The following is a 22,444-nucleotide window of genomic DNA, read 5'->3' as shown; positions in this document are numbered from 1 at the left end:
TTCTCAAGGTCATGCTGCACATAAATAGCAGAGCTAGGGGTAGAACCCAGGCCTGTCAGACTCGAAAGTCCGGGCTCTCCCTCCCCACGGACGCCCAGAGTGGGGCGCTCTGACCCTCGGTGTGCCCTGCTGCGCCTGCCAAGAGAGGCCCTCTTGTGGTGCCCGGCCTTCCCTCCTGGCAGCCACAAAACAAACAAGGTGGGAACCAATCTTTATTTGCTCTTCTGCTAACGCGCTAGGAGGGAGAAACAGAGAAAAGAGGGCTTTTCAGACGTTTCCCCGCAGCCCGGGTGGGATGGTAGGTGTTCCAGGAAACTCGCCCTTGGTGCCTAGCACTCCCAGCGGTGCGCTGCAGCGGGCAGGGGGCTGACAGCCAGCCAGTGGGGCCCTGTCCCTCCCTTGCTCCTGGCTAAAGGTTGGACCTGGGTTCAAGTCCAGCTCTTCTCCCTGCAAGCTATGTGATTGCCCCTCTTCCAGCTTCGTTTTCCTCACCTGAGAAGTGGGAACAGATAGCACCTTTGTCTTCAGGTCGTCTGTCTGAATGGCGCCCTTCTAGGTGCAGGGGATGCAGGAGTGAACAAGACAGAGGACATTCCTCCCTCCTGGTGATCACAGCCTGGGAGTTAACTAGCCCCACGAACAAGTGGTCAGGGAGGGCTTCCCAGACGAAGGAATGAGAGCTGGGAACACAGGTGGGCAGGAGTTAACCTGGCAGAGACGGGAGGGAAGGGGTCAGCGCTTGGTGCCATGGGGAGCAGAGTTTGTGCGCTGTGAGGAGTTAAGTCTTGGAAACTTGATTCCTGTCCTGTGAAATGGGGGTCAGAATGATGGTGCTGGGTGAGGAAATTGGGTGCTACTGGCTCCCACAGTGTGTTCATGTGTATTTTCTGAGCACCTACTATGTCTGAAGCGTGCTTTTAATGGTTGTGTTTTAGTAAGTGCTTACTATATGTCACCTGACACACAGTAATGCGTGCTTTGTTTCAGAATCCCCATTTCACAGATGGGGAAACTGAGACTGAACCATCCACCTGCCCAACATCACACAGTTGCTAAATGCGGAGCTTGGATTTGAACCCTGCTCTGGGGGCTCTGAAGCCAGTTTGGCTGGCCAGGAGTAAGCCCTGGGCTCCAGGTTTGGGGTCCCAGCATGACTCTGAGGCCCTTCCTCCTCCAGCTAATGTCCAGGGTCTCTGGACCTGAGGCAGACTCGTGTTTCCAGGTCCCTGAAAGAGGCTCCTGTTGCAACTCCTGCCCGGGGGCTGGCGGCCAACCACATCTGGGAGTGGCCACCCTGCACCCCTGTCATTACAACGGTGGCTTTGAAGCAGCTGGCAGCAGTGCTGTTTGCCCATGTGGGAGGGGGCTTCCTGGAACTGGCCTGACTCCCCTCCCATTCATTCTCTTGCAGGCCGAGCAGGGCAGACTGGTCCCGGGGCAGCATGGCAGATCCCAGCGAAGGCCCCCGCACAGGGCCTGGGGAGGTGGCCGAGCCCCCCGGGGATGAGAGTGGCACCCCTGGTGGGGAGGCCTTCCCCCTCTCTTCGCTGGCCAACCTGTTTGAGGGGGAGGATGGCTCCCCCTCCCCCTCACCGGCTGATACTGCTCGCCCCGCCGGCCCAGGCGACGCACGACCCAACCTGCGCATGAAGTTCCAGGGCGCCTTCCGCAAGGGGGTGCCCAACCCCATCGACCTGCTGGAGTCCACCCTGTACGAGTCCTCGGTGGTGCCCGGGCCCAAGAAGGCGCCCATGGACTCGCTCTTTGACTACGGCACCTATCGCCACCACCCTAGTGACAACAAGCGGTGGAGGAGGAAGGTCATAGAGTGAGTACTGCTGGCTGCCCGGCCAATGGTCTCCTCCTCTGTGTTGAATCCACTCACCCACCCACCCACCCGTCCGTCCATCCATCCAGCCATCCATCCATCCATCCATCCATCCATCCATCCGTCCGTCCATCCATCCACCTACCTATTTGTCCATCTGTCCATATACTTGTTTGTCCATCCATCCATCCATCCATCTGTCCATCCATTTGTCCACCTATTCACTGAGCCACCCATCCATCCATTTATCTACCTATTCATTCATCTATCCAGCCACCTCTGTCCACCTTTCCATATGCTTGTCTATCCATTCATTCATCTGTCTACTCCTCTGTCCATCTATGTGTCCATCTATATATCCATCTGCCCATCCATTCATCCATCCATCTATCCATCGTCTACTCATCCAAACATCTATCCGTTCTCCCGTCTACCCACTGTTTGTATTCATCCAGCCAGTCAGCTGTCAAACTATTCATAATTCACTCATTTCATGTCCATGTCTTTCTTTCATCCTCTCTTTCTCTTTCCCTCTCTCTCTTTCTGTTCCGTTGCTCCCCGTCTTTCCATCTGTCCATCCTCTTGTCCAGTCCATCCGTCCATCATCACTCATGCAAATATTAATCAACCTATCTGTCCGTCTGCCATCTCTCAGTCCAGCCATCCATCATCTTCTCATTCAAATATTTATCTACCTGTCTGTCTGCCATCTCTCTGTCCAGCCATCCACCCATGGGCACCCCAAAGAGCCCGCCTCAGACCTCTGTGTGTGTCTGGAGGACAGTCCTAAAGTCTGGAGATGTCCTGTTGTTACTTGGTCCTCCTCTGTCCCCCTTGCTGATCACAGGCTCATTAATGCCCTTGGATGAAGCCCATTCACCTCCTCAGCCCTTGCTGGGTCAGGAGCTATCTCCTTTACTTATTCACTGAGTCACCAATTCATGCAGTGAATGTTTCTCGAGCACCCACCATGTGCCAGGTAGGGGGATAGGGCTCCAGGGGTGAGCCAGACCAGGTGCTACGACTTCTCAGTCTAGCCACTGAGTAGCCTTCACTGGCACCTTCAGTTTGGAGAGTGAGACAGGTAATAAGTAAGTGAATAGACAATTCACTTTGGGGGAGGTCCTGAGATGGGAGAGGGGAGCTGATACAGGAAAGGTAGTCCAGGAGGGCTTCCTGGAGGAGCTGACATTTAAGCCCAAAGCTAAAGAGTGAGAAGGTACAGCCACACAGGGGCAGGGGAGGATATTCCTGGTGGAGGGATGTGCATGTTCAGGGGCCTAAGGCTGGAGAGGCTTGAGGTATCCAAGGAACGGAGCCTCCCAGTCTGCACGCAGTGCTTAGATGAACTGCATAACCGCCACTCAAAGGTGGAAACAGACTCAGGCCAGCAACATGCCCTCCTTCAGGCCCTCATCCCCACCCCTACTCCAGACAGCCAGGCCAACGGCTTTAGAGAGGTTGAGAAGGAGCTGGGAGGTGGCTGAGCAGCTGAGGTCTTCTGAGACCCCGAAGGCTGCCCAGGGAGGTCTGGGGTGAGGTTGTTCTTTTCATCTTATTTTTTGGCTCACAGGTCACAGTTCAGGGGGGTGCACCAGCCTGTGTGCCCCCATCATCAGGAAGCATCTCTTCCCCCTTCCCTGGTACCCCATCACTGCAGGCCCTGCCCCCGGGGTGGAAAGTCTGGGGCCCGAGCGGAGGAAGGAGGGAGAGCGGCAGTCCACTGCCCCTGGCGAGCTGCTGGCTCTCTCTGCCCTGCCGCCTCCTCCTCAGTTTCCCCTTCCCCTCCAGCCCCGCCTCCTCTCTGTCCTGGGTCGCTCTCTGCTCCCCTCTTCTCTCCTCTTCTGTCCCCGAGTCTCTGCTGCTTCCTCCTGTCTGTCCTCTCCTTCATTTCACAGATTCTGACTGCGCCCCTGTGCGTGCCTGGCACAGGGCAGGTGAGGACGTGGCCCAGGATTCCTGCCCTCGTGGTACCCTGGGCTAGCGCTGCTCCCAGCTCTTTGCCTCTCCAAACCTAGCACACAGTAGGTGCCCAATGAATGTTTATTGAAGGACTGAATGAATGTGTTTTTCCCCCTTTGTCTCCATTCCTTTCCCTCCCCCAGCCCTCTCTGACTTGTTCTTTCTCCACCTGCCGCTGTAGCTCAGCGTTTCTCCCACACGTATACAGGCTGCAGACACACAGTAGGTGCTAAATAATAACAGGAATATTAGCTAACATTTATGGAGTGTTTACTGTGGTGGAGCCTTGAACTAAGCACCTATGTGCATGGCCTCATTTGTCTCAAATTTTTGTTGAATGAATAAATCAGTAAGTGAATGATTGAATAAATGATAGAGTTGCTTTATCTTTTAGTCTGATGTTCCTCCTTTGTGTTCTTACTATCTTTGTCTCTTCTAGTCTCTGGCTTTTTAAGTACTCAATAAATGACAAATGGAAGGATGGATGGGTGGGTGGGTGGATGGATGGATGGATGAATGGATGGATAGTTGGATGGGTGGGTGGGTGGATGGATGGATAGTTGGAAGGATGGATGGGTGGGTGGGTGGATGGATGGATGGATAGTTGGAAGGATGGATGGGTGGGTGGGTGGATGGATGGATGGATGGATGGATGGATGGGTGGGTGGATGGATAGATGGATGAATGGATGGATAGTTGGATGGATGGATGGGTAGGTGGGTGGACGGATGGATATGTGGTTGGCTGGCTGGCTGGCTTCCTGGGTAGAACGGAGGCTTGTGTGTTTCTTTTGTCTGTCTGTCTCCACCCAACACACAGTAGGTAGAATTTGTTGGGATAAAACATTCCTTTGTGTCTCCAGCTGTCCCTTCCCTCTCAGGCTGGTCCCTCGGGACCATCCACGATCCCTGGGCCCCTAAGGCTAGAGGTGGTGGTGGGCAGGGAATGAGCCCTCCTGTCACTTTGCCTCCTACCCGCTCCAGGAAGCAGCCACAGAGCCCCAAAGCTCCCGCGCCTCAGCCACCCCCAATCCTCAAAGTCTTCAACCGGCCTATCCTGTTTGACATCGTGTCCCGGGGCTCCACCACCGACCTGGATGGACTGCTCCCCTTCCTGCTGACTCACAAGAAACGCCTGACTGACGAGGAGTTCCGGGGTGAGACTCCCAGGCAGGAATAGTGGGTAGGCCAGCTGGGGGCTGGGGGAGACCTGGCATTGGGGGCCCCCTTTCCCCTCAGCATCTTCCCTTTGGTCAGTGTGCTGCGCCACCAAGAAGAGCACTGGACAGGGAGTCTGGTCCTGTGTGTCCTTTACCATATTACTTAACCTCTCTGGGCCTTTGTTGACTTTATTCATTCGTTCATTCATTCATTCATTCAGCCTTTATTTATGAAAAGGTTAGTGTCGTGGGTAAGCAGAGTCTGCCCACCTCCACCAATTATGGGATATGTAGCCTCTCTGAGCCTCAGTTTCCTCATCTGTACCCTGGGGAATAATATTAGCTTAGTCCTGGCCTTTGAGGAGAGAGACAATTCCACAGTATGAAGCCCAAGGCAGCTGGGAGGTCCCAGGAGCCCCTGCCCTTCTGAGCGGAGCTCTGGACAGGGGAGCAGGGCATTCCTGCTTCTGCTCCCGGGCTCTGCCCCACCCCTGCCCAGCTTTCAGGCTCCCCGCTGTAGGTTGAAACCCCAGTCACCACTGCCCCTGGACTTCTCTCTGCCCAGAGAGCTCACCCTCCAGCCTAGTCCCAGCTCAGAGCACCTACCTCTGGGCACTAGCTCCCTCCGCTGGCCCAGACCTTCCTTGCAAATCAGGGAAGTTGGCTTGTGACCAGATGAGCAGTAATTCACTGGCCAAGTGACCCCAGAATCAATATAAAATGTCAAGAATTGTGGCATCTGCTAGAAAGGGGGGCCTGTCTTGGGTGGGCTGGCCGTGGCCTACAGGTAAGGCTGATGAAGCTTCAGGGAGGTCAGGGGGCTACTTTTGGAGACTTTAGGGACTTTAAATAAATTAAGTACCAAAATAGGCTGACCAAATCTGCAGTATATTTTTCACATATACCCTTATCCACCAGTTTCTTTTTTTTAAATTTATTTTTATTGAAGTATAGTTGATCTACAATATTGTGTTAGTTTCAGGTGTACAGCAAAGTGATTCAGTTATACATACACACACACATATATATATATTCTTTTTCAGATTCTTTTCCATTATGGGTTATTGAATATTGGCTATGGTTCCCTGTGCTATACAGTAGATCCTTGTTTATCTGTTTTGTATATAGTAGTGTGGATCTGTTAATCCCAAACTCCTGATTTATCCCTCCCCCCTTTCCTCTTTGGTAACCATAGTTTGTTTTCTATGTCTATGAGTCTATTTCTAATTTGTAGGTGAGTTCTTTTGTATTTTTTTTTAGATTCCACATAAAAGTGGTACATGATATTTGTCTTTCTCTGTCTAACTTACTTCACTTAGTATGATCATCTCTAGTTCCATTCTTGTTGCCACAAATGCCATTATTTCATTCTTTTTAATGGCTGGGTAGTATCCCATTGTGTGTGTGTGTGTATATATATACACCATATCTTCTTTAACCAGTCATCTGTCAGTGGACACTTAGGTTGCTTCTAGGTCTTTATCAACCAGTGTCTTTGAACACCATAATGATAAAATACGGTATCACTGTGTCTAATCAGAAAGGAATTACCCAATTTATAAAAATATTCACTCATGGTGCCTCGCCAGATGGTGTGGCCTTGTTTGGGGCACAGGCTTAGGGTTGTGGGGAGATGGAGCCCCTCTCTGCCCTCAGAGGGTCTCCTTGACAGTGTGAATAATCTCATTTGGAGATAAGTCACATTTAAGCCCTGGCTAAATGGCCCAGCCTGGTCCCCTAAGTTCATCAGGCAGAAGTGGGGAGCCTTGGGGTGGAGTGAACCCCTGTGAAGTGGGGACCGTGGTGCCTGTGCCTTCTGTGGGCAGAGTAGCACCAGGCTGGGCTTGCCAAGGCTTCTGGCTTCTCCTGAGTTCAGGACTGAATTGGGGGTGCCTCTGAGCCTAGGCCAGGAGCCCCCAGGAGAGTGTGTCTGCATGAGCATAGGTGGGGGACTCTAAGATAATCTGGGGGGGATCCCTGAAATTGTACGGAATAATGCGTGTGTAGAGGATTTACAGTGAGACCCATTAATTAAGCTTCAGGGCCCCTTGCTTGCTCTGACCCCTTCTACGGCCCTCGACCTAATTTTGAATTCGTAATTGTATGTTTGTTTTCATAAATGGGATACCCAAATTGTATGTCTCAGGCCCCACAAAACCTGAATCTGCTCCTGTATGTTTTTCTAGCCAGAGACTCATGTGCTCATTGATTCTCAAGGGAGCCAGTAACACCCTCCCCCCAACCCCGCCCCCAAACTTTGACAAGCTCCAATTTGGCAATTAGGACCCCTGGCTCCAGCCTCCCCCGTGAGAGCCACTTTGCCACCTGGTGGTTGAATACTGTAACTGCAACCTCTTCCCCATTCTGTGTAGTTGCTGTTCTCGGAATCTTTTCCCAGGACCCAGGCTGGCAGCCCCCCTACCCTGCTACAGCCTGGGTCTGAGGGTGTGGAAGTTCAAATCCAGAGTCTAGTTCCACATCCCACACAAACCACTGGGTTCCTGTGGCTTGGAATTACCTGCAGTGCCCAGCACATCCCTTCATTGAATGTTTAACTCAGCAAGTGGTTATTGGGCACCTACCAAGCATCAGGCGTTGTGCTGGTATGGGGCAAAAATGGTGATCAAAGCAGACATGACCCTGCCCTCAAGTTGCTCACAGTCTCTGGGGTGAGACCAACATGGGTCAAGCAATCACAGAAATAAATGCACAGTTACAAACTGTAATGTATGTCTGCAAAGAGGCTGTATTGGAGGATTTGACCTAATTAGGGAAATCTAGGAGGACTTCCCAGAGGAAGTGACACCTGAGCTGAGTCTGAATGAATTGCTGTTAACCAGGTAAAAAGAGGAGGACGAGGGACTAGAGAGGAGAAGAAACTGCATGTGCAAAGGCCCTGTGGCTAACCACGATCAGAGTTGGACTCTGAGGTGACTACTCCAGTTCCTATGTGGAAAGTGGATTGAAGGAAATCCAGAGAGGCTGGTGGCAACCAGGCAGGTGTCCTGGGCACATGAGAGAGATGGTGGCTGGGCCAGGTTGGTGGCAGTGGAAAGTGGTGGAGGGGTTGGAGAAACTGGTAGGACTTGCTGGGGGCTGGGTGTGAGGGAGAAGGGAGGACAAAGACATGAGCGATTCAAAGGTTTTGGCTGGCTGGGGACACCATCCTCTGAGAAGGAGACATACACAGATCAGGAGGGCTTTGGGGAGGGAAAGAAGATGAGGTCAGCATGGAGAGTTGCTAGTTGCCTGATAACTAGAAAACGGACTGATCCACCTTGAGAGTCGGCTCAGCTGAGTGTGGGTGTGCCTGGACAGAATCCCCAGGGACCTAGGCCAGCATTTGGGATCCCCCTCCCCTTTATGCAGATGGGGAACTGGAGTCCCTTACTCAATACATGGTTACCTGGTGTCGACTCTAGTGGACGCCGGGGATATAGCAGGAAGTAGCCAGAATGAGGCTTGCCCAAGCAGCCTCTCTCCTAGGAGTGATGGGACTGGAATTCAGGTCTCCGCAAGCCTTCTGTGTTCTCCCCAGATTCCCAGCATCTAGGGAGGGGATCTAGAGCACCTCTTGTGGAGTAGTAACTGCAACGGTATTATTTATCGAGGGCTCCTATCTGCCTGGCGCTGGGCTCATCAACAAACATCTATTAGCTCATCGATTTCCCTTTGGAACCTCAGTTGAGCTGGACAGGAAATTGAAGCAGAGAAGGGGTTGCACAGAAGCCAGGAGCAAAGCCCGATTCGAACCCCAAGGGTCCTGGCTCCAGGGCGGGCATCTCAGCTCACACCTGCCTCTCCCATGTCCCATTCCTGCCTCAGGCCATTTAACCCTGTGCCTGATTCACTGGAGAGTTCTCTTTTCATTGACTTGCTCCATTTAAGATGTAGATCAATTCCTGTCACCATAAAAATTAATACAAGGGAAAGAAAATTGCAAAGGGACGTTAGCAGGCGTTAGTGGGCGGTGTTAAGGACCCATTAGTACCAAACAGAGACAGACTTCGCAGGAGAGACTTGACAAGGGGATGAAACCTTGCACACTTGGGCCTTCAGTGTTATTGTTACATCCGTGAAGTCCCCAAAGTCCTCTCCAGCTGCTCCTAAGGTAATCTGACGTCGTCCACTATGGCTCCAGCTGTTTGGGGTAAGCTGCACTCCCTCTGCTCCCCGCTAGGGGCACTAGTATGTAAACACTTCATGGAAAAAGGATTTATGTTCGAACAGGTGGGCAAAGGCTTCCTCCTGGATCTACTTTTAGAGGTTCACTGTTCTTATGAGCATGTGAAAGGCTCTGAGAAGTCCTGCAATGAGGAAATACAGTTGGCTCTGTTTACTCCAGCAGTCCCCCTTTTTATTTTTTATTTTATTTTATTTTTTTAAAGAACTTCTATGTCTCTGCGTTTATTTGACCTTCTTAGTTCCATGCAGGGCAGAAAGGGGACAGGCTCGGAGGAGAGGCATGACACGGCTGGACCTCTGGCTCCCTGCCCAGTGCCCTGTCCCCCTGCTGCCCAGCAGTTTGGGCTTCAGGCCGAGCACCCCTCCTCCTGTACGTTCCCCCCGCAGAGCCGTCCACCGGGAAGACCTGCCTGCCCAAGGCCCTGCTGAATCTGAGCAACGGCCACAACGACACGATCCCTATGCTCCTGGACATCGCGGAGCGCACGGGCAACATGCGGGAGTTCATCAACTCGCCCTTCCGGGACATCTACTACCGAGGTGAGGTGCCGGGCCGGGTGGGATCAGGGGCACCAAGGGCACCATCCTCACTTGTCCGACCCCGCACCCCCGCCTCCACCTCCAAGAGCTTCAGTCTGGGTGCCAAGCACCAGCAGGTCTCCAGGAATCCATTACTGAATGAATGAATGAATGAACAGACGAAGGGACGATAACGACCCCTTCCAGCTTTGATATTCTGAGTTTCAGAATCAAAGGTTCCAAGGTTTTTAGATGCAACGAGCCAAACGGGCTGTGAACCTCGAAGTCTGGACCTAAAATGCTCTGGTTCTGGATTCTCTGAGGCTCCATGATAATAGTTCTATGAGCCAAGAGCCCCCAGAGGCAAACGTGTCACCCGTCCCAGCTCCCTGGGTCTGAATTCTGAGATCTATGAATCTGACTTGACCTTCCAGATTCAAAGGCTGTGAATTTTATATCCCGGGTCCCAAATTCTGTGAGATCATGATGCTCTTTCCTCTAAGATTGAGGCCTCCTTGTGAGTCTGAAAGTTCCCACTTTGGGGATCCTGCAAGTCCTTTGACCCTAAAATTCTGCTTGCACGATGCAGCAGATCTGGGACCTCAGGCATCAGAGAGTCCACAATGGGAATGTCTTAAGGTCCATCCGCTGCCCCTGGGTGGACTTCCATCTTCTGCACCCCTCCCACCAAGCCTGGTCAGGTCTCTGCCCCCCTAGTGACTGTCCCCCTCTCACTTCCCAGGTCAGACCGCCCTGCACATTGCCATCGAGCGCCGCTGCAAGCACTACGTTGAGCTCCTGGTGGCCCAAGGTGCTGACGTCCACGCGCAGGCTCGGGGGCGCTTTTTCCAGCCCAAGGATGAAGGAGGCTACTTCTATTTTGGTAAGGAGGGGCCTGGTGGGGCTGGGAATGCAGGGGAGAAGCTGGGGCCTGGCGGGGGGATACATGATGGTGGTGGCAGCCCTGACCTCTCCCCCAAACACCCAGAGCTGCTCTGGTCACAGCCCGGATGGTGCCCAGTTCCCAGGCTACCTGCGGGAACTTGGTCACTGAGGTCTTGTCTTTGAGGGGTAGAGCATCACCTCGCTTCTCTGAGCCTCCCCTTCCCCATTGGTACAGCAGGGATGGTGGTGGGATCCTAGGGTTGTACTGGGGTGTCCCTGTGCCTTATCACATGCATCCTTTAGTCCGATCTAAGCTGGGACCGATGATCAGATTGCAGGGCCGACTCCCTGTCGCTGCTACATCCCAGTTGGACCCATGAAAGGTTTTTAATTTCATCCCTGCTTAAAGGCACATATTATTTGGAGCTCAGGGACAAAGTCCCTCAAAGAGTCCCTCACAGCCTCCATGTCACATGGCCATCCCCCCAATAGCCACCCCTGTCTCCCCAGACACATGCAGTTAACCCCTAGACACGTGCGGTAGACTGGGGCTCATCCACGTTGACTGTGGACACTGTGTCCATCATCCTGGCATCTGCCCCTGAGTGTCCGAAGGCAGAGCCCCACCCGGGACCCCAGCACTGACCTCCCTGCATCCACTCCCGCCCACAGGTGAATTGCCCCTGTCGCTGGCTGCCTGCACCAACCAGCCCCACATCGTCAACTACCTGACGGAGAACCCCCACAAGAAGGCGGACATGCGGCGGCAGGACTCCCGTGGCAACACGGTGCTGCACGCGCTGGTGGCCATTGCTGACAACACCCGCGAGAACACCAAGTTCGTCACCAAGATGTATGACCTGCTGCTGCTCAAGTGTGCCCGCCTCTTCCCCGACAGCAACCTGGAGGCTGTGCTCAACAACGACGGCCTCTCGCCCCTCATGATGGCTGCCAAGACGGGCAAGATTGGGGTGAGTGCAGGGCCGGGGGCATGGCCAGCCCAGCCGTTCTTGCTCCTCTACACACATACACATTCGCACACGCGCGTGCACACACACACACACGGGGCTGCTGCTGGCATTCATTATTACTAATACACACAGCACCTCCCATCCTGCCAACCCCATTGTGCAGATGCCCCAGCTCAAGAACCTGCTATGGCTCCCTATTGTCCAGCCAAGCTATTCAGTTTCATCCCAGAGCCTCTCTCTTCATCCCACCCACCTGGATGCTTACCGCCCAACTCCCACCAGCCAGGACAAGCCTCTGAGAGAGACCTGAGTCCCAAGGGTCCAGCCCTGCTGGGTTCCCTACACTCCACGGCCGGATTCAGGCTCAGCCTCTAAGCTGCTGGGTGGCCGTGTGCCGGTTCCTTCCCTCTCTGGCCTCCCAGCACAAGGCCTAGAACAGGACCTCTCACCCTGGGCACCACTGCCATTTGGGGCTGGATGGGTCTGGGGTGTGGAGCTGTTCTGTGCCATTGTAGGATGTTTAGCTGCATCCCTGGCCTCGACCCACTAGATGCCAGTGGGGCCCTCATGTACTCCACCAGTTGTGACAACCCAGATGTCTTCAGGCATTGCCAGGTTGTCCCCTGGGGGGGCACCATCACCCTGACTGAGAACCAATCCTGAGGTTCTCTGCAGTCGGAAGCACCTGGGTCCAAGGCCGGTCTCTGCCACTGCCCTGCACGTGGCCTCAGGCCTCTTGCCTCTCCTCCCTGTGCCTCCACTTCCTTGTCTCTAAAATGGGAGCAATAATCATGCCCTGTGGTGTGGTGTTCTGACAACTCAGTGAGGTGATCCACTTAAAACTGTTAATAAAAAGCCCAGGATGGGCACTAAATGCTAGGGTTACTACTGCTCTATTAAAAATATAGCAAAAAAAAAAGACTAAAATTGCAATTATACCAGGGTCCTGAGTGGGTGGAAAAGGCCTGGGTTTAAATTCTGGTTTTGCCCTACTGAACTCTGTGGCCTTGGGCAACTCCCACACCCTCTCTGTTCCTCAGTCTCCCTGTGTGTCAGCCAAGGAGAGTAGGGGCAGCGATAGGAAGGACCAAATAGGATAATTATTGCTAGATTTAACTTGCTAATAAGCTTGATTCATTGCTGTTTTAATTACATAAAGAGGATACTCACCACAACTGAGATTTGTAAGGCTCACCTGGGTTCAATCCGCCTTCAGCTGACTGGCCTCAGGGAACCTCCTTCTTTTTTCTGAGCCTCTGTTTGCTCTCCTGTCAACCAAGACAGTAGAGTAAGAATTAAACAAGATGATGTGAGTAAAGGGTCTGTCATACAGCAGGTGCTCAGTAAATGTGTTCCCTCCCCTCCATCCTGCTCTCAGGGTAGGTGCTATTTGATGGGCTGTCCTGGCCTCCCAGGGTCCCTTCGAGGTGAGCGACTGAGCCGCAGTCCCTCCCACCCTGCCCAGGACCCCCTGACCCTCCCTTCTCCTACGCAGATCTTTCAGCATATCATCCGTCGGGAGGTGACAGACGAGGACACCAGGCATCTGTCCCGCAAATTCAAAGACTGGGCGTACGGGCCGGTGTATTCCTCGCTCTATGACCTCTCCTCCCTGGACACATGTGGGGAAGAGGCCTCTGTGCTGGAGATTCTGGTGTACAACAGCAAGATCGAGGTGGGCATCTGGGCATCGGGGCAGGAGACGGGGCCCAGGGAAGGAGGGGCCTGAAGCGGTGGGTCTGTGAACTGAGTGCAAAAGAAAGTCACAGCTAAGTGCCCAGAACAGCATCTGGTACTGGGGGGAAATAGGATTGTAAGGGTCGGACTTCAGGGGCAGGCAGGACTGGCTTTGTAACTTACATGCTGTGTGACTCAGGACAAGGTACCCAGCCTCTCTGAGTCCCAGCTTCCTCTTTTGTACCATGAGGATAAGGATAGAGTATTTCTAATTGGGTTGTTGCGAGGACCAAATAAATTCATTCTGGAGTAGTCTGGCACAGGGTAAATGTTATGTGTCAGCTGTTATCATCAGTAGTCCTTACATGAAGTTTTGAAAGCTCCTTTTTTCACTTAGCAGTACTTTGCGAACATCGTTCTGCACCATTAAATTTTCTTCTGCAGTGTCATTGCTGCGTGGAAATGTATCACATTCTAATTAACCGTTCCTCTCTTCTTGGTCATTTGGATCTGTTTCTGCAGTTAACTATCAGGAATAACACTGCAACGGCATCTTTGTGGCTACGTCGTTGCACAGTTCTTTGATTATAAGGAAACTCAAGTCATTAAAGGGACAAGACACTGTACAAATGGGTCAGCAAATGCTGGGGCGTGGGTGCAGAAGATCTCCCTTCCAGCCCCGGCTCTATGAGCTTGGACAGATGCCTTCCCTTGTTGGAGGCCACTTCCCTCATCTTTGAAATGAGTGACCAACTTGATTTACAATGGGGGTGATGGGAGGCTTAGCGTCTCTGCTGCAAACTCTGATTGATTGGTAGTGTCTACCCAGGGAACTAGATAGAGAACTTTTGTGTGGGAATCAATTGTTGATGTCTGCCCTGGGTTCAGAATTGGAAAATTGTGGTGACTCAAGTTTTTATCATCTTTGGGCTAAATTTCCCGATCCCACTTCCTAAATCAGAATTTCTGAGTTTGGAGCCCAGGGATTTATATTTTTAACAAGTCACATAGGTGACTTTGCTACCAGTAGCTTGGTACCATCCACAGAGTGGAGTCTGGGGACCGCAAGAATAGATGTTCTTTAAGGTGCCTTCTAGCTCTGGCTTCTGTGAGTCTAGAAGAGGCTGAAAAGGTAAGTTAGGGCAGAACTGGGCAGAGTCTCAAATGCTGAGCCCAGAAGTTTGAGTGTCACTAATAATGGGTTAGGAGGGGAAAGATCTCTTAGGGCAGTGGGTGGGGGGAGGCATACTGGAGTCAGCTGATCTGGCCCCTGACCACCCTGCCTCCCACAGAACCGCCACGAGATGCTGGCCGTGGAACCCATCAATGAACTGCTGCGGGACAAGTGGCGAAAATTTGGGGCTGTTTCCTTCTATATCAATGTGGTCTCCTATCTCTGTGCCATGATCATCTTTACCCTCACTGCTTACTACCAGCCACTAGAGGGCACTGTGAGTAACCCCCCCCCCCACCACCACCACCAAGCTAGGCAGGAGCTGGGACACAGCTGGGTCCTCCTGGATCCCCAGTGGGAGGGACTGGAGAAGGCTTAGAACAGGATGGGGAGGTGCTCCCACACACACCCAGGGGGAAGAGAATGAGGGAGGAGGTGCCACAGGACCCAGGTGTTTGGGGCGTTGGAGAACATCTGGGTCTGGGGCCAGGTGTTGGAGGGGCTGGGTGAGGATGTGTGTGCCTACCCCCGCCCCCCAGCCGCCGTACCCTTACCGCACCACGGTGGACTACCTGAGGCTGGCCGGCGAGATCATCACACTCTGCACCGGGGTCCTGTTCTTTTTCACCAACGTGAGTGCTTGGCCCCCCAGTCTCCCCCGACCCTGCCCACCCCCCCTCCTTCTCTTCCTCCACCTCTTTTAGCTGCCCTCTCCTCCCCTCTGCTGGCTCCACCTCTCTCACGTGCCCCCTCCCCTCCACCAGATCAAAGACTTGTTCATGAAGAAATGCCCTGGAGTGAATTCTCTCTTCATTGATGGCTCCTTCCAGCTACTCTAGTGAGTAGAGGTCCCCAGACTGACAGCTTCTGGGTGAGGAAGGTGGGGCTGGGCAGGGGCATCATCCAGGTTTGGTGGGGGTGGGTGGGGGGGTGACTCTATTAGGAGTGAATTCACCCAGACTGAACAGCTGCAGCCCCAAATCAGGACAAGGCCAATGTCAAGCAAAACAGTCTTCTGATTAAAGCAAGATTCTGGTTGCTAGAGAGTTATCACCATAGACACCATGGATAGAAATAACTTAGCATCTTACACGTTTGATTGATTGCTAATGTCTGCTCAGAGTGCCCACGTTAAGAATCTTGAGGTTATGTCAGTGTTTCCGTGGGAAAGAGTGCTGGGATGGATTGATGATGTCTGCTCAGGGCACAGGATGAGTTGCTGCACATATGTTACATCATCTCGTTTTTCCTTAGCATTAGAGAACAACGAAATTCACTTAGCCACAAAATCTCACTGAACACCACTGAGTCTTTTTCTACCAATCCCAAAGGATGTCACTGTGGGATCTGGTAGAGCCTCAGGGCCATTACACACACATCAGTTGCCAGTTAATGGAGCGTTTGGGTTAGAATGCTGGGGAACCCAGTGAATCCGTATGGATTCTCTTCTGGTGTCGTCAGGATGTCCTGGGACCTGGTAGAGAGCTTGAGGGCATGTCTCCCCCTCCAGGGCCTCACTGTCCCCTCTCCCCTCTGGCCCCTCTTGCGGTCTCTGCTGCCCTGTAGCTTCATCTACTCTGTGCTGGTGATTGTCTCAGCGGCCCTCTACCTGGCGGGAATTGAAGCCTACCTGGCCGTCATGGTCTTCGCCTTGGTCCTGGGCTGGATGAACGCCCTTTACTTCACCCGTGGGCTGAAGCTGACGGGGACCTATAGCATCATGATCCAGAAGGTATGGGGTGGGGGGTGGGGGTTCCCTCTGGCCTCGTGTGTCCTTGGAGGGAGCCACAGGCACCATGTGTGTACAGACAGTGCTGGTGGCCCTGAGGATGTGGACATCGGGGGATGTGGGATGTGGGATAAGGAGCTGGGAAAGCGAGAAACCATGTGTCTCATCTTTGCCTCCGTTTTTTCCCCCTCCCCCGGGGCCTTTAGATCCTCTTCAAAGATCTTTTCCGCTTCCTGCTGGTCTACTTGCTCTTCATGATCGGCTACGCTTCAGGTGAGCTCTGGGTGCCCGAGTGGGCCTGGCGGGGGCGGCACAGGACTGGAACGGCCACCATGATGTGTGGAGGACAATAACCAGCGTTTGTAGAGTCCTCCCTGTGGGCCCAGTGCTGGGCTAAATCCTTTCCCACCCCTGCCTCGTGTAATCCTCCCTACAAGTCTGTAAAGTAAGTGCCTTTATTGCCACCTTTTACAGATAAGGAAGCTGAGGCTACAAAAGGTTAAGTAACTTGTGCAAGTGCAAAAGCTAGAAAATGGTAGAACTGGCGTGTTCGCTATTGTTGCAAAAGAAGCCACCGTAAGTGTGTAGTGGCTTAAACAACCCCATTTATTATTACTCACAAACCTGGAGGTCAGCTGGGTGGTGTGCTGACCTGGGCCAGATTTGGCTAACCTCAGTGGGCTCCTTTGTCTCTGCTCCACTGGCGGGTCGGCTGCTGCAAGGGTGGCCTCACTTGGGGGTGACTTTGCTGTCTTCCCTGGGGTCACTCATCTCTAGCTGGCTGGCTTGGACTTGGTCACGTGGTGGCCTGAGTGTTCCCGGAATGTGAGCGGAAGGGTTCAAGGTCACTGCCTCGCACAGCATCACTCCTGCCTCGCTCTGTTGGCCAAAGCAAGTCTCAAAGCCAGTCCTGACTCAAAAGAGGGAGGAAGTAGACTCTGCCCTCTTGGTGGAAGGAGATATAAAGCCAGCGTTGACGGGATATAGGGGAGGGTGCATTTTAACCATTAATCTACCAGCCCACGTGTTTTTTTAAGCTCAATATGTTCCCTCCGGTAGACTTTCTCCTTGATGTCATGATGCCATGGGACCCAAGGGGCACAGGCCATGGGGGAAGGACCCGGGATGCGGAAACTGACAAGCTGTTGAGTTAGTTCCCCAAGGGTTGGGTGATCTGCCATGCGATGCCTAGTATCCAAAAGGGGGCGGCCAACTTGGCCTTCACCAGGTCGCATTCACATCTGGGGAGGTTGGTCTGAGACCAGCACTGACAGGGCTTCCCCTGCTAGGGGACACTAGATCCCCATTTTGGGGCTGACATATCCCAAACATGGCACACATGCTGCCATTCTCAAGAATCGACTGTTGGCTTGGCTTCCACGCTGTGTAACTTTGGGCCAGCACTCTCCCCTCGCCAGGCCTCAGTGTTCCTCCCCATCAAATGGGACTGGTCCTCCCCTCTTCTTAGCCAGCATCCTCACCCTCAGTAAACATCACCGCCATCCCTCCCACAGCCCTGGTCTCCCTCCTGAACCCATGTGCCAACATGAAGGTGTGCAGCGAGGACCACACCAACTGCACGACGCCCACGTACCCCTCCTGCCGCGACAGCGAGACCTTCAGCACTTTCCTCCTGGACCTCTTCAAGCTGACCATCGGCATGGGCGACCTGGAGATGCTCGGCAGCACCAAGTACCCTGTGGTCTTCATCATCCTGCTCGTCACGTACATCATCCTCACCTTTGTGCTGCTCCTTAACATGCTCATCGCCCTCATGGGGGAGACGGTGGGCCAGGTCTCCAAGGAGAGCAAGCACATCTGGAAGCTGCAGGTGAGGCCCCGGGACTCCCGTCCCTGCCCCGCCAGCCACTCTGCTCCTTCTAGAGATGGGGCGACCTGACCCACCGCACCTCCTTGGCCTTCGGCACTGGGGGAGCCACACCGTCTCATTTGGCCTCCACTTCCCTGTCTGTAAAATGGGCATTGAAGGCTGCGGTCTGTTTCCCAGAGCCACCAAGCACACCTGCAGGTGGCTTCTTGCCTGACCTCCGGCAGTGGCCTCAGATTCCCTTTGTGGTCCAGCTTCCAGGATACAGTCGGCTTCATCCAGCAACACTGAGTGAGCTGTCGGCACTACATATGCTCAGAGAGCATCACCCTTCAGCGAGGGTCCCGCACTGGGCAGCTTCTGTGCCCTACGCCGGCTCCAGACACGAAACTGATGGCCCGTGTCGGTACAGGCCACCCCAGAGCAGGGAAACGTCAGCATTCTCATCAGATGGGCTTTTACCAGCCCAGGCTCCACCCCTTCAACCAAGCCGATGTGGACACGGAGGGCAGCGAGGGGCTCGCCGACAGAGGAGCTGCTGCCTTTGCTTCCCACAGGCTTCCATGTAGTCCTGGAGAGCAGGGCCCTGGGGGTATCACAGCCCGCCTGGCCACGAGCAGTTTTTTGGCGTTCCTAATAAACAAGGTTGCCTCAAGGCCCGTGAAGGCAGCACCCACATTTACCATGACTTGGTACATTTCCAGGAAGTGGCACAGTGAGAAAAAAACAAACTCCAAGGTCCTCCTCCCAGGTCTGGGTCTCAGGGAAACGTCTGGACCTGCTCTTTACCGTTATCCATACCGCCTACTTCCCCGGGCCTCCTTCCCCACCAGCTGTAACTCATTAGATGCCAACTTATGATGCCTATGGACTGGATTTAACCAGCAAAGATTTTTTTTTTCTGTATCACTATATTTTTTTTAAAGATTAACACAAAATTTTTAAATTAAGATATTTCTTAGAAAAATCCCTATTTCTGGCCTTTCTTGAAAAGCTGGAAGCTTGATGAGGCAGGCCCACACTCCTGCCTGGCCGTGCCCGGGTGGATGAGGGGCGGATGAGACCTCCCTGGTCTGCCCCGAGTCCCCACCCCTCCTGGGGAGTCTCAGCACCGAGGGGCAGCTGCTATGCTATGCGTGTGTCCTGGGGCTTGAGCTGCTGGTCCTGCTTCATTCATCCGCTCCTGCCAGGCCCCTGTGGGTATTTGAGTGTCTAACCCTGTTTCCAGGGGCAGCGAGAGCTGGAAAGCCTAGTTCTCTGCCCTCCTTGTCCCGTAGCATCATTTCTGCCATTAGAGCAGTTAGGCGGGGCTGGGATGGCTCACCCGCAGCCCTCCCTCCCTCCTTCCCCGTAGTGGGCCACCACCATCCTGGACATCGAACGCTCCTTCCCCGTGTTCCTGAGGAAGGCCTTCCGCTCGGGCGAGATGGTGACTGTGGGCAAGAGCTCGGACGGCACTCCGGACCGCAGGTGGTGCTTCAGGTGAGGCTGGGTGGGCTGGGCAGGACCAACCTGGGTGGACGCGCTCCCATATGTTTTCTACCCATTGCAACTTCCCGAGCCATCGAGGCCCAATGGGCCCGACTAGAACTCAGTTCTACTGGATGATCTTGGGCACGTTGGTTCAGTTCTCAGCCTTGGTTTGTTCATCTGTGAAATGGGGACGGTGACAGCGGCACTCCCTCAGCCAGCCATGTGGATTAGACGGGTTGCACGTGAGGCATGCCGGGTCAGCACCTGATGGCAGCTACGACACCGCGCACCAACTGGTGTTGCTGCCCCTCTGTCTCTTACTGGAAGAAACAGGCTCAGAGGTGGTGCTTATGCCGGGCATCTCCCTCTATCGACAGAAAAATGGGGTTGGCCTCAGGCCTTCAGCTAAACAGGGGAAAACCAAGGAATCAGCAGCTTCCAGGGCTTTGGACATTACCCAGATGCATCGGGAATGCCAGCTTCTCAGGGGAACCCGCTGGGTGAACCTTTTAAGCTGATTCGTTCTTTGTAACGTGATTGCCAGCCCAGAGCACCAGCATCACGTTTGGAGTCAGGCACAGTCAGTTTCCACTACAATAACTACCCCACCTCACAGGCCAGCTAGTCAGCCTGGTTCAATTTGAATCCAAACTTCAAGTCCTGACTCTGTGATTTGTCAGCTTGGTGACCTTGGACGTACAGTTGAACAAGCCTCAGTTTCCTCATCTGTAAAAGGGGAGCAGTGAATGTCTAGCTTCCTTGCCGGCTCCTGACCCAGAGCAGTTGCTCAAAAAGTGGAAGTTAAATGAAAATAACAAAAATAAATTTAGAAAGGAAAAATTACATGGAGCCCGTTTGGGCCCACAGAGCTGTAACCTGACTTTATGAGGGGGTCCCAATAATATTACTGAATCAAGCAGTGTGCTGCCCATCCACAGATGAATGGATGTATATCCGTACAAACTGTGGTCCTTCCACACAATGGAATATTATTCAGCCATAAAAAAGAATGCAGTACACATGCTTCTATGTGGATGAACCTTGAAAACATTATTCTAAGTGAAAGCAACCAAACACAAAATGATTCCACTTATACGAAATGTCCAAAACAGGTAAATAAATTGAGACGGAAAGTAAAGCAGAGCTTACCGGGGGCTGGTGGGAAGGGGAATGGGGCATAATTACTTCAGGGGTACAGAACTTCTGTTTGGGGTGATGTAAATGTTTTGGAAATAGGTAGTGGTGATGGTTGCACAACCTTGGGAATGTATTTTGTGCTACTGAACTATACACTGAAAAATTGTTAAAATGGCAAATTTTCTATTATGTGTATTTCACCAGAATGATAAAAAAGGAGGAGGGGGGCTGGGCAGGTAGAGCAGGGAGGCTGCCCGGATTTGGGGAAGGGGTGCTGTCTCCAGGGGGGCTCCCCTTGACCCTGTCTCCCCTGTGGCCCCACCAGGGTGGACGAGGTGAACTGGTCTCACTGGAACCAGAACTTGGGCATCATTAATGAGGACCCTGGCAAGAACGAGAGCTACCAGTACTACGGCTTCTCACACACCGTGGGCCGCCTCCGGAGGGGTGAGCCGGGGGGTGTGGGGGGCACTCAGGCGTGCAGGGGGGATCCCTGGCCATCCTCAGTGCTAATTTGCTTTGAGCAGTCCTGTCCCCTTTCTGGGACTCAGTGTTCACATCTGTAGAATGGGTGGGTCCGATAGGCTGGCCACTGAGCTTCCTCTGCTGCCTGTGAGTGCCCGGGGCCCCTCACTTCCACCCAAATGAGCACATGAGACACCGTGGAGAGGACACAGGTGCTCAGGCATTCTGACCCGCACTTGAATTCTGATTCTTTCATTTATTCCTGTGTGTTCCTGGGCAGACTCCGTGACCTCTCTGAGCCCCGCTTTCCACCTCTTTAAATCCGGGATAATATATCTCCCCCTTTAGAGCACTGTGGAGTGCCTCGGTACACAGAAGGTGCTCAATATATGCACGGGCACCCTCCACCAACCCTCCCCCCTCCCCCCACCGTGCTCACTGCAGATCGCTGGTCCTCAGTGGTGCCTCGCGTGGTGGAGCTGAACAAGAACTCGAACCCGGACGAGGTGGTGGTGCCTCTGGACAACATGGGGAAGCCCAGCTGTGATGGCCACCAGCAGAGTTACCCGCCCAAGTGGAGGACTGACGATGCCGCCCTCTAGGCGCTGTGGGCAGGAACAGGGTCCCCTCCACTGCCCACTTCTAGTCCACTTGCATTTCAGTGGCACCCCCCGGGGTGTCCCCTGCACCCTCCTTCAGCCCCCAGAGGTGAGGGCTGGGCAGAGATGCCGGGGAGGCCCCAGGACCCTCTGGCTCCCCCACCCCACTCCCCAGGCACCAGGCTCCTGGCCGCCTTTCTCACTCCCATGGAGTCAGCTAAGCAACACCAGGGCCTCTTTGCCTTTCCATTTATTTATTTGCTCTGCCCTAGGAGAGCGGCACGACCCCTGCCCGGAACTGGAGCCTGGCAGAGGCCTCAGGACCCCGTCCCAGGGGCACCGCGGGCTGAGCCCCCAGCCCCACCCTGCACCCTGGGCCGCTCAGGCCACCGTGTGCTGAAGCGTGGTGGCTTTGCCAAGGGGCCCGCCTTCTGTGTGTTCTGTAGGAGGCCTGGGATTGTCGGTGCTCAATAAATGTTCGTTGATGGTGGAAATGGTGGGGACAATGGTGGGAGGAGCGTAGCAGGCACAGGGTGTTGGCATGGAGATGGGAGAGCTAAGAAATGCCTGCGGGGGGCGGGGATGAGAACGAGGGGCAGTAATAATGACCAAGGTGGTGTTTAGGGTGATGGTTGGGGGGCTGGACTAGGGGTGGTGGCCTGAGAGATGGGGGTGAGATAGAGTGTGATACAGAAGATAGAGCTGAAGAGAGGAGGTGACAGTAGGCTGGTGGAGGGATAATGGTGCTGGCGGGGTGAAAGTCAGTCTGGTCAGGTTATAGGAATGCTGGGAGGGGATAATGACACTGGTGGGGGGACAGGAATGCTCATCATGGCCTGGTGACACTGGTGGG

The 22,444-nt window shown here is 53.7% G+C and overlaps 1 protein-coding gene across 2 annotated transcripts in view; it reads left to right on the top strand.

Moving 5' to 3' along the window:
- The window catches only part of TRPV4 (transient receptor potential cation channel subfamily V member 4), a 35,450-nt gene extending 13,371 nt beyond the window's left edge, over nucleotides 1-22,079 (top strand). For both annotated transcript variants that reach the window (XM_072953584.1, XM_072953583.1), the window contains exons 2-16: nucleotides 1,412-1,828; nucleotides 4,774-4,946; nucleotides 9,522-9,674; nucleotides 10,396-10,536; nucleotides 11,211-11,509; nucleotides 13,005-13,184; nucleotides 14,479-14,637; nucleotides 14,900-14,992; nucleotides 15,125-15,198; nucleotides 15,927-16,092; nucleotides 16,296-16,362; nucleotides 17,604-17,920; nucleotides 19,272-19,399; nucleotides 20,853-20,974; nucleotides 21,437-22,079. In XM_072953584.1, the coding sequence (XP_072809685.1) occupies nucleotides 1,443-1,828; nucleotides 4,774-4,946; nucleotides 9,522-9,674; nucleotides 10,396-10,536; nucleotides 11,211-11,509; nucleotides 13,005-13,184; nucleotides 14,479-14,637; nucleotides 14,900-14,992; nucleotides 15,125-15,198; nucleotides 15,927-16,092; nucleotides 16,296-16,362; nucleotides 17,604-17,920; nucleotides 19,272-19,399; nucleotides 20,853-20,974; nucleotides 21,437-21,594 (2,616 nt within the window). In that variant the 5' untranslated portion in view covers nucleotides 1,412-1,442 and the 3' untranslated portion in view covers nucleotides 21,595-22,079. The remainder of the gene's footprint in view (nucleotides 1-1,411; nucleotides 1,829-4,773; nucleotides 4,947-9,521; nucleotides 9,675-10,395; nucleotides 10,537-11,210; nucleotides 11,510-13,004; nucleotides 13,185-14,478; nucleotides 14,638-14,899; nucleotides 14,993-15,124; nucleotides 15,199-15,926; nucleotides 16,093-16,295; nucleotides 16,363-17,603; nucleotides 17,921-19,271; nucleotides 19,400-20,852; nucleotides 20,975-21,436) is intronic.
- The last annotated feature ends 365 nt before the right edge of the window (nucleotides 22,080-22,444 follow it).

This window comes from Vicugna pacos, chromosome 32 (assembly GCF_048564905.1).
Source record: "Vicugna pacos chromosome 32, VicPac4, whole genome shotgun sequence".
Classification (NCBI taxonomy): domain Eukaryota; kingdom Metazoa; phylum Chordata; class Mammalia; order Artiodactyla; family Camelidae; genus Vicugna; species Vicugna pacos.
This window is presented reverse-complemented; position numbering and strand designations above follow the sequence as displayed.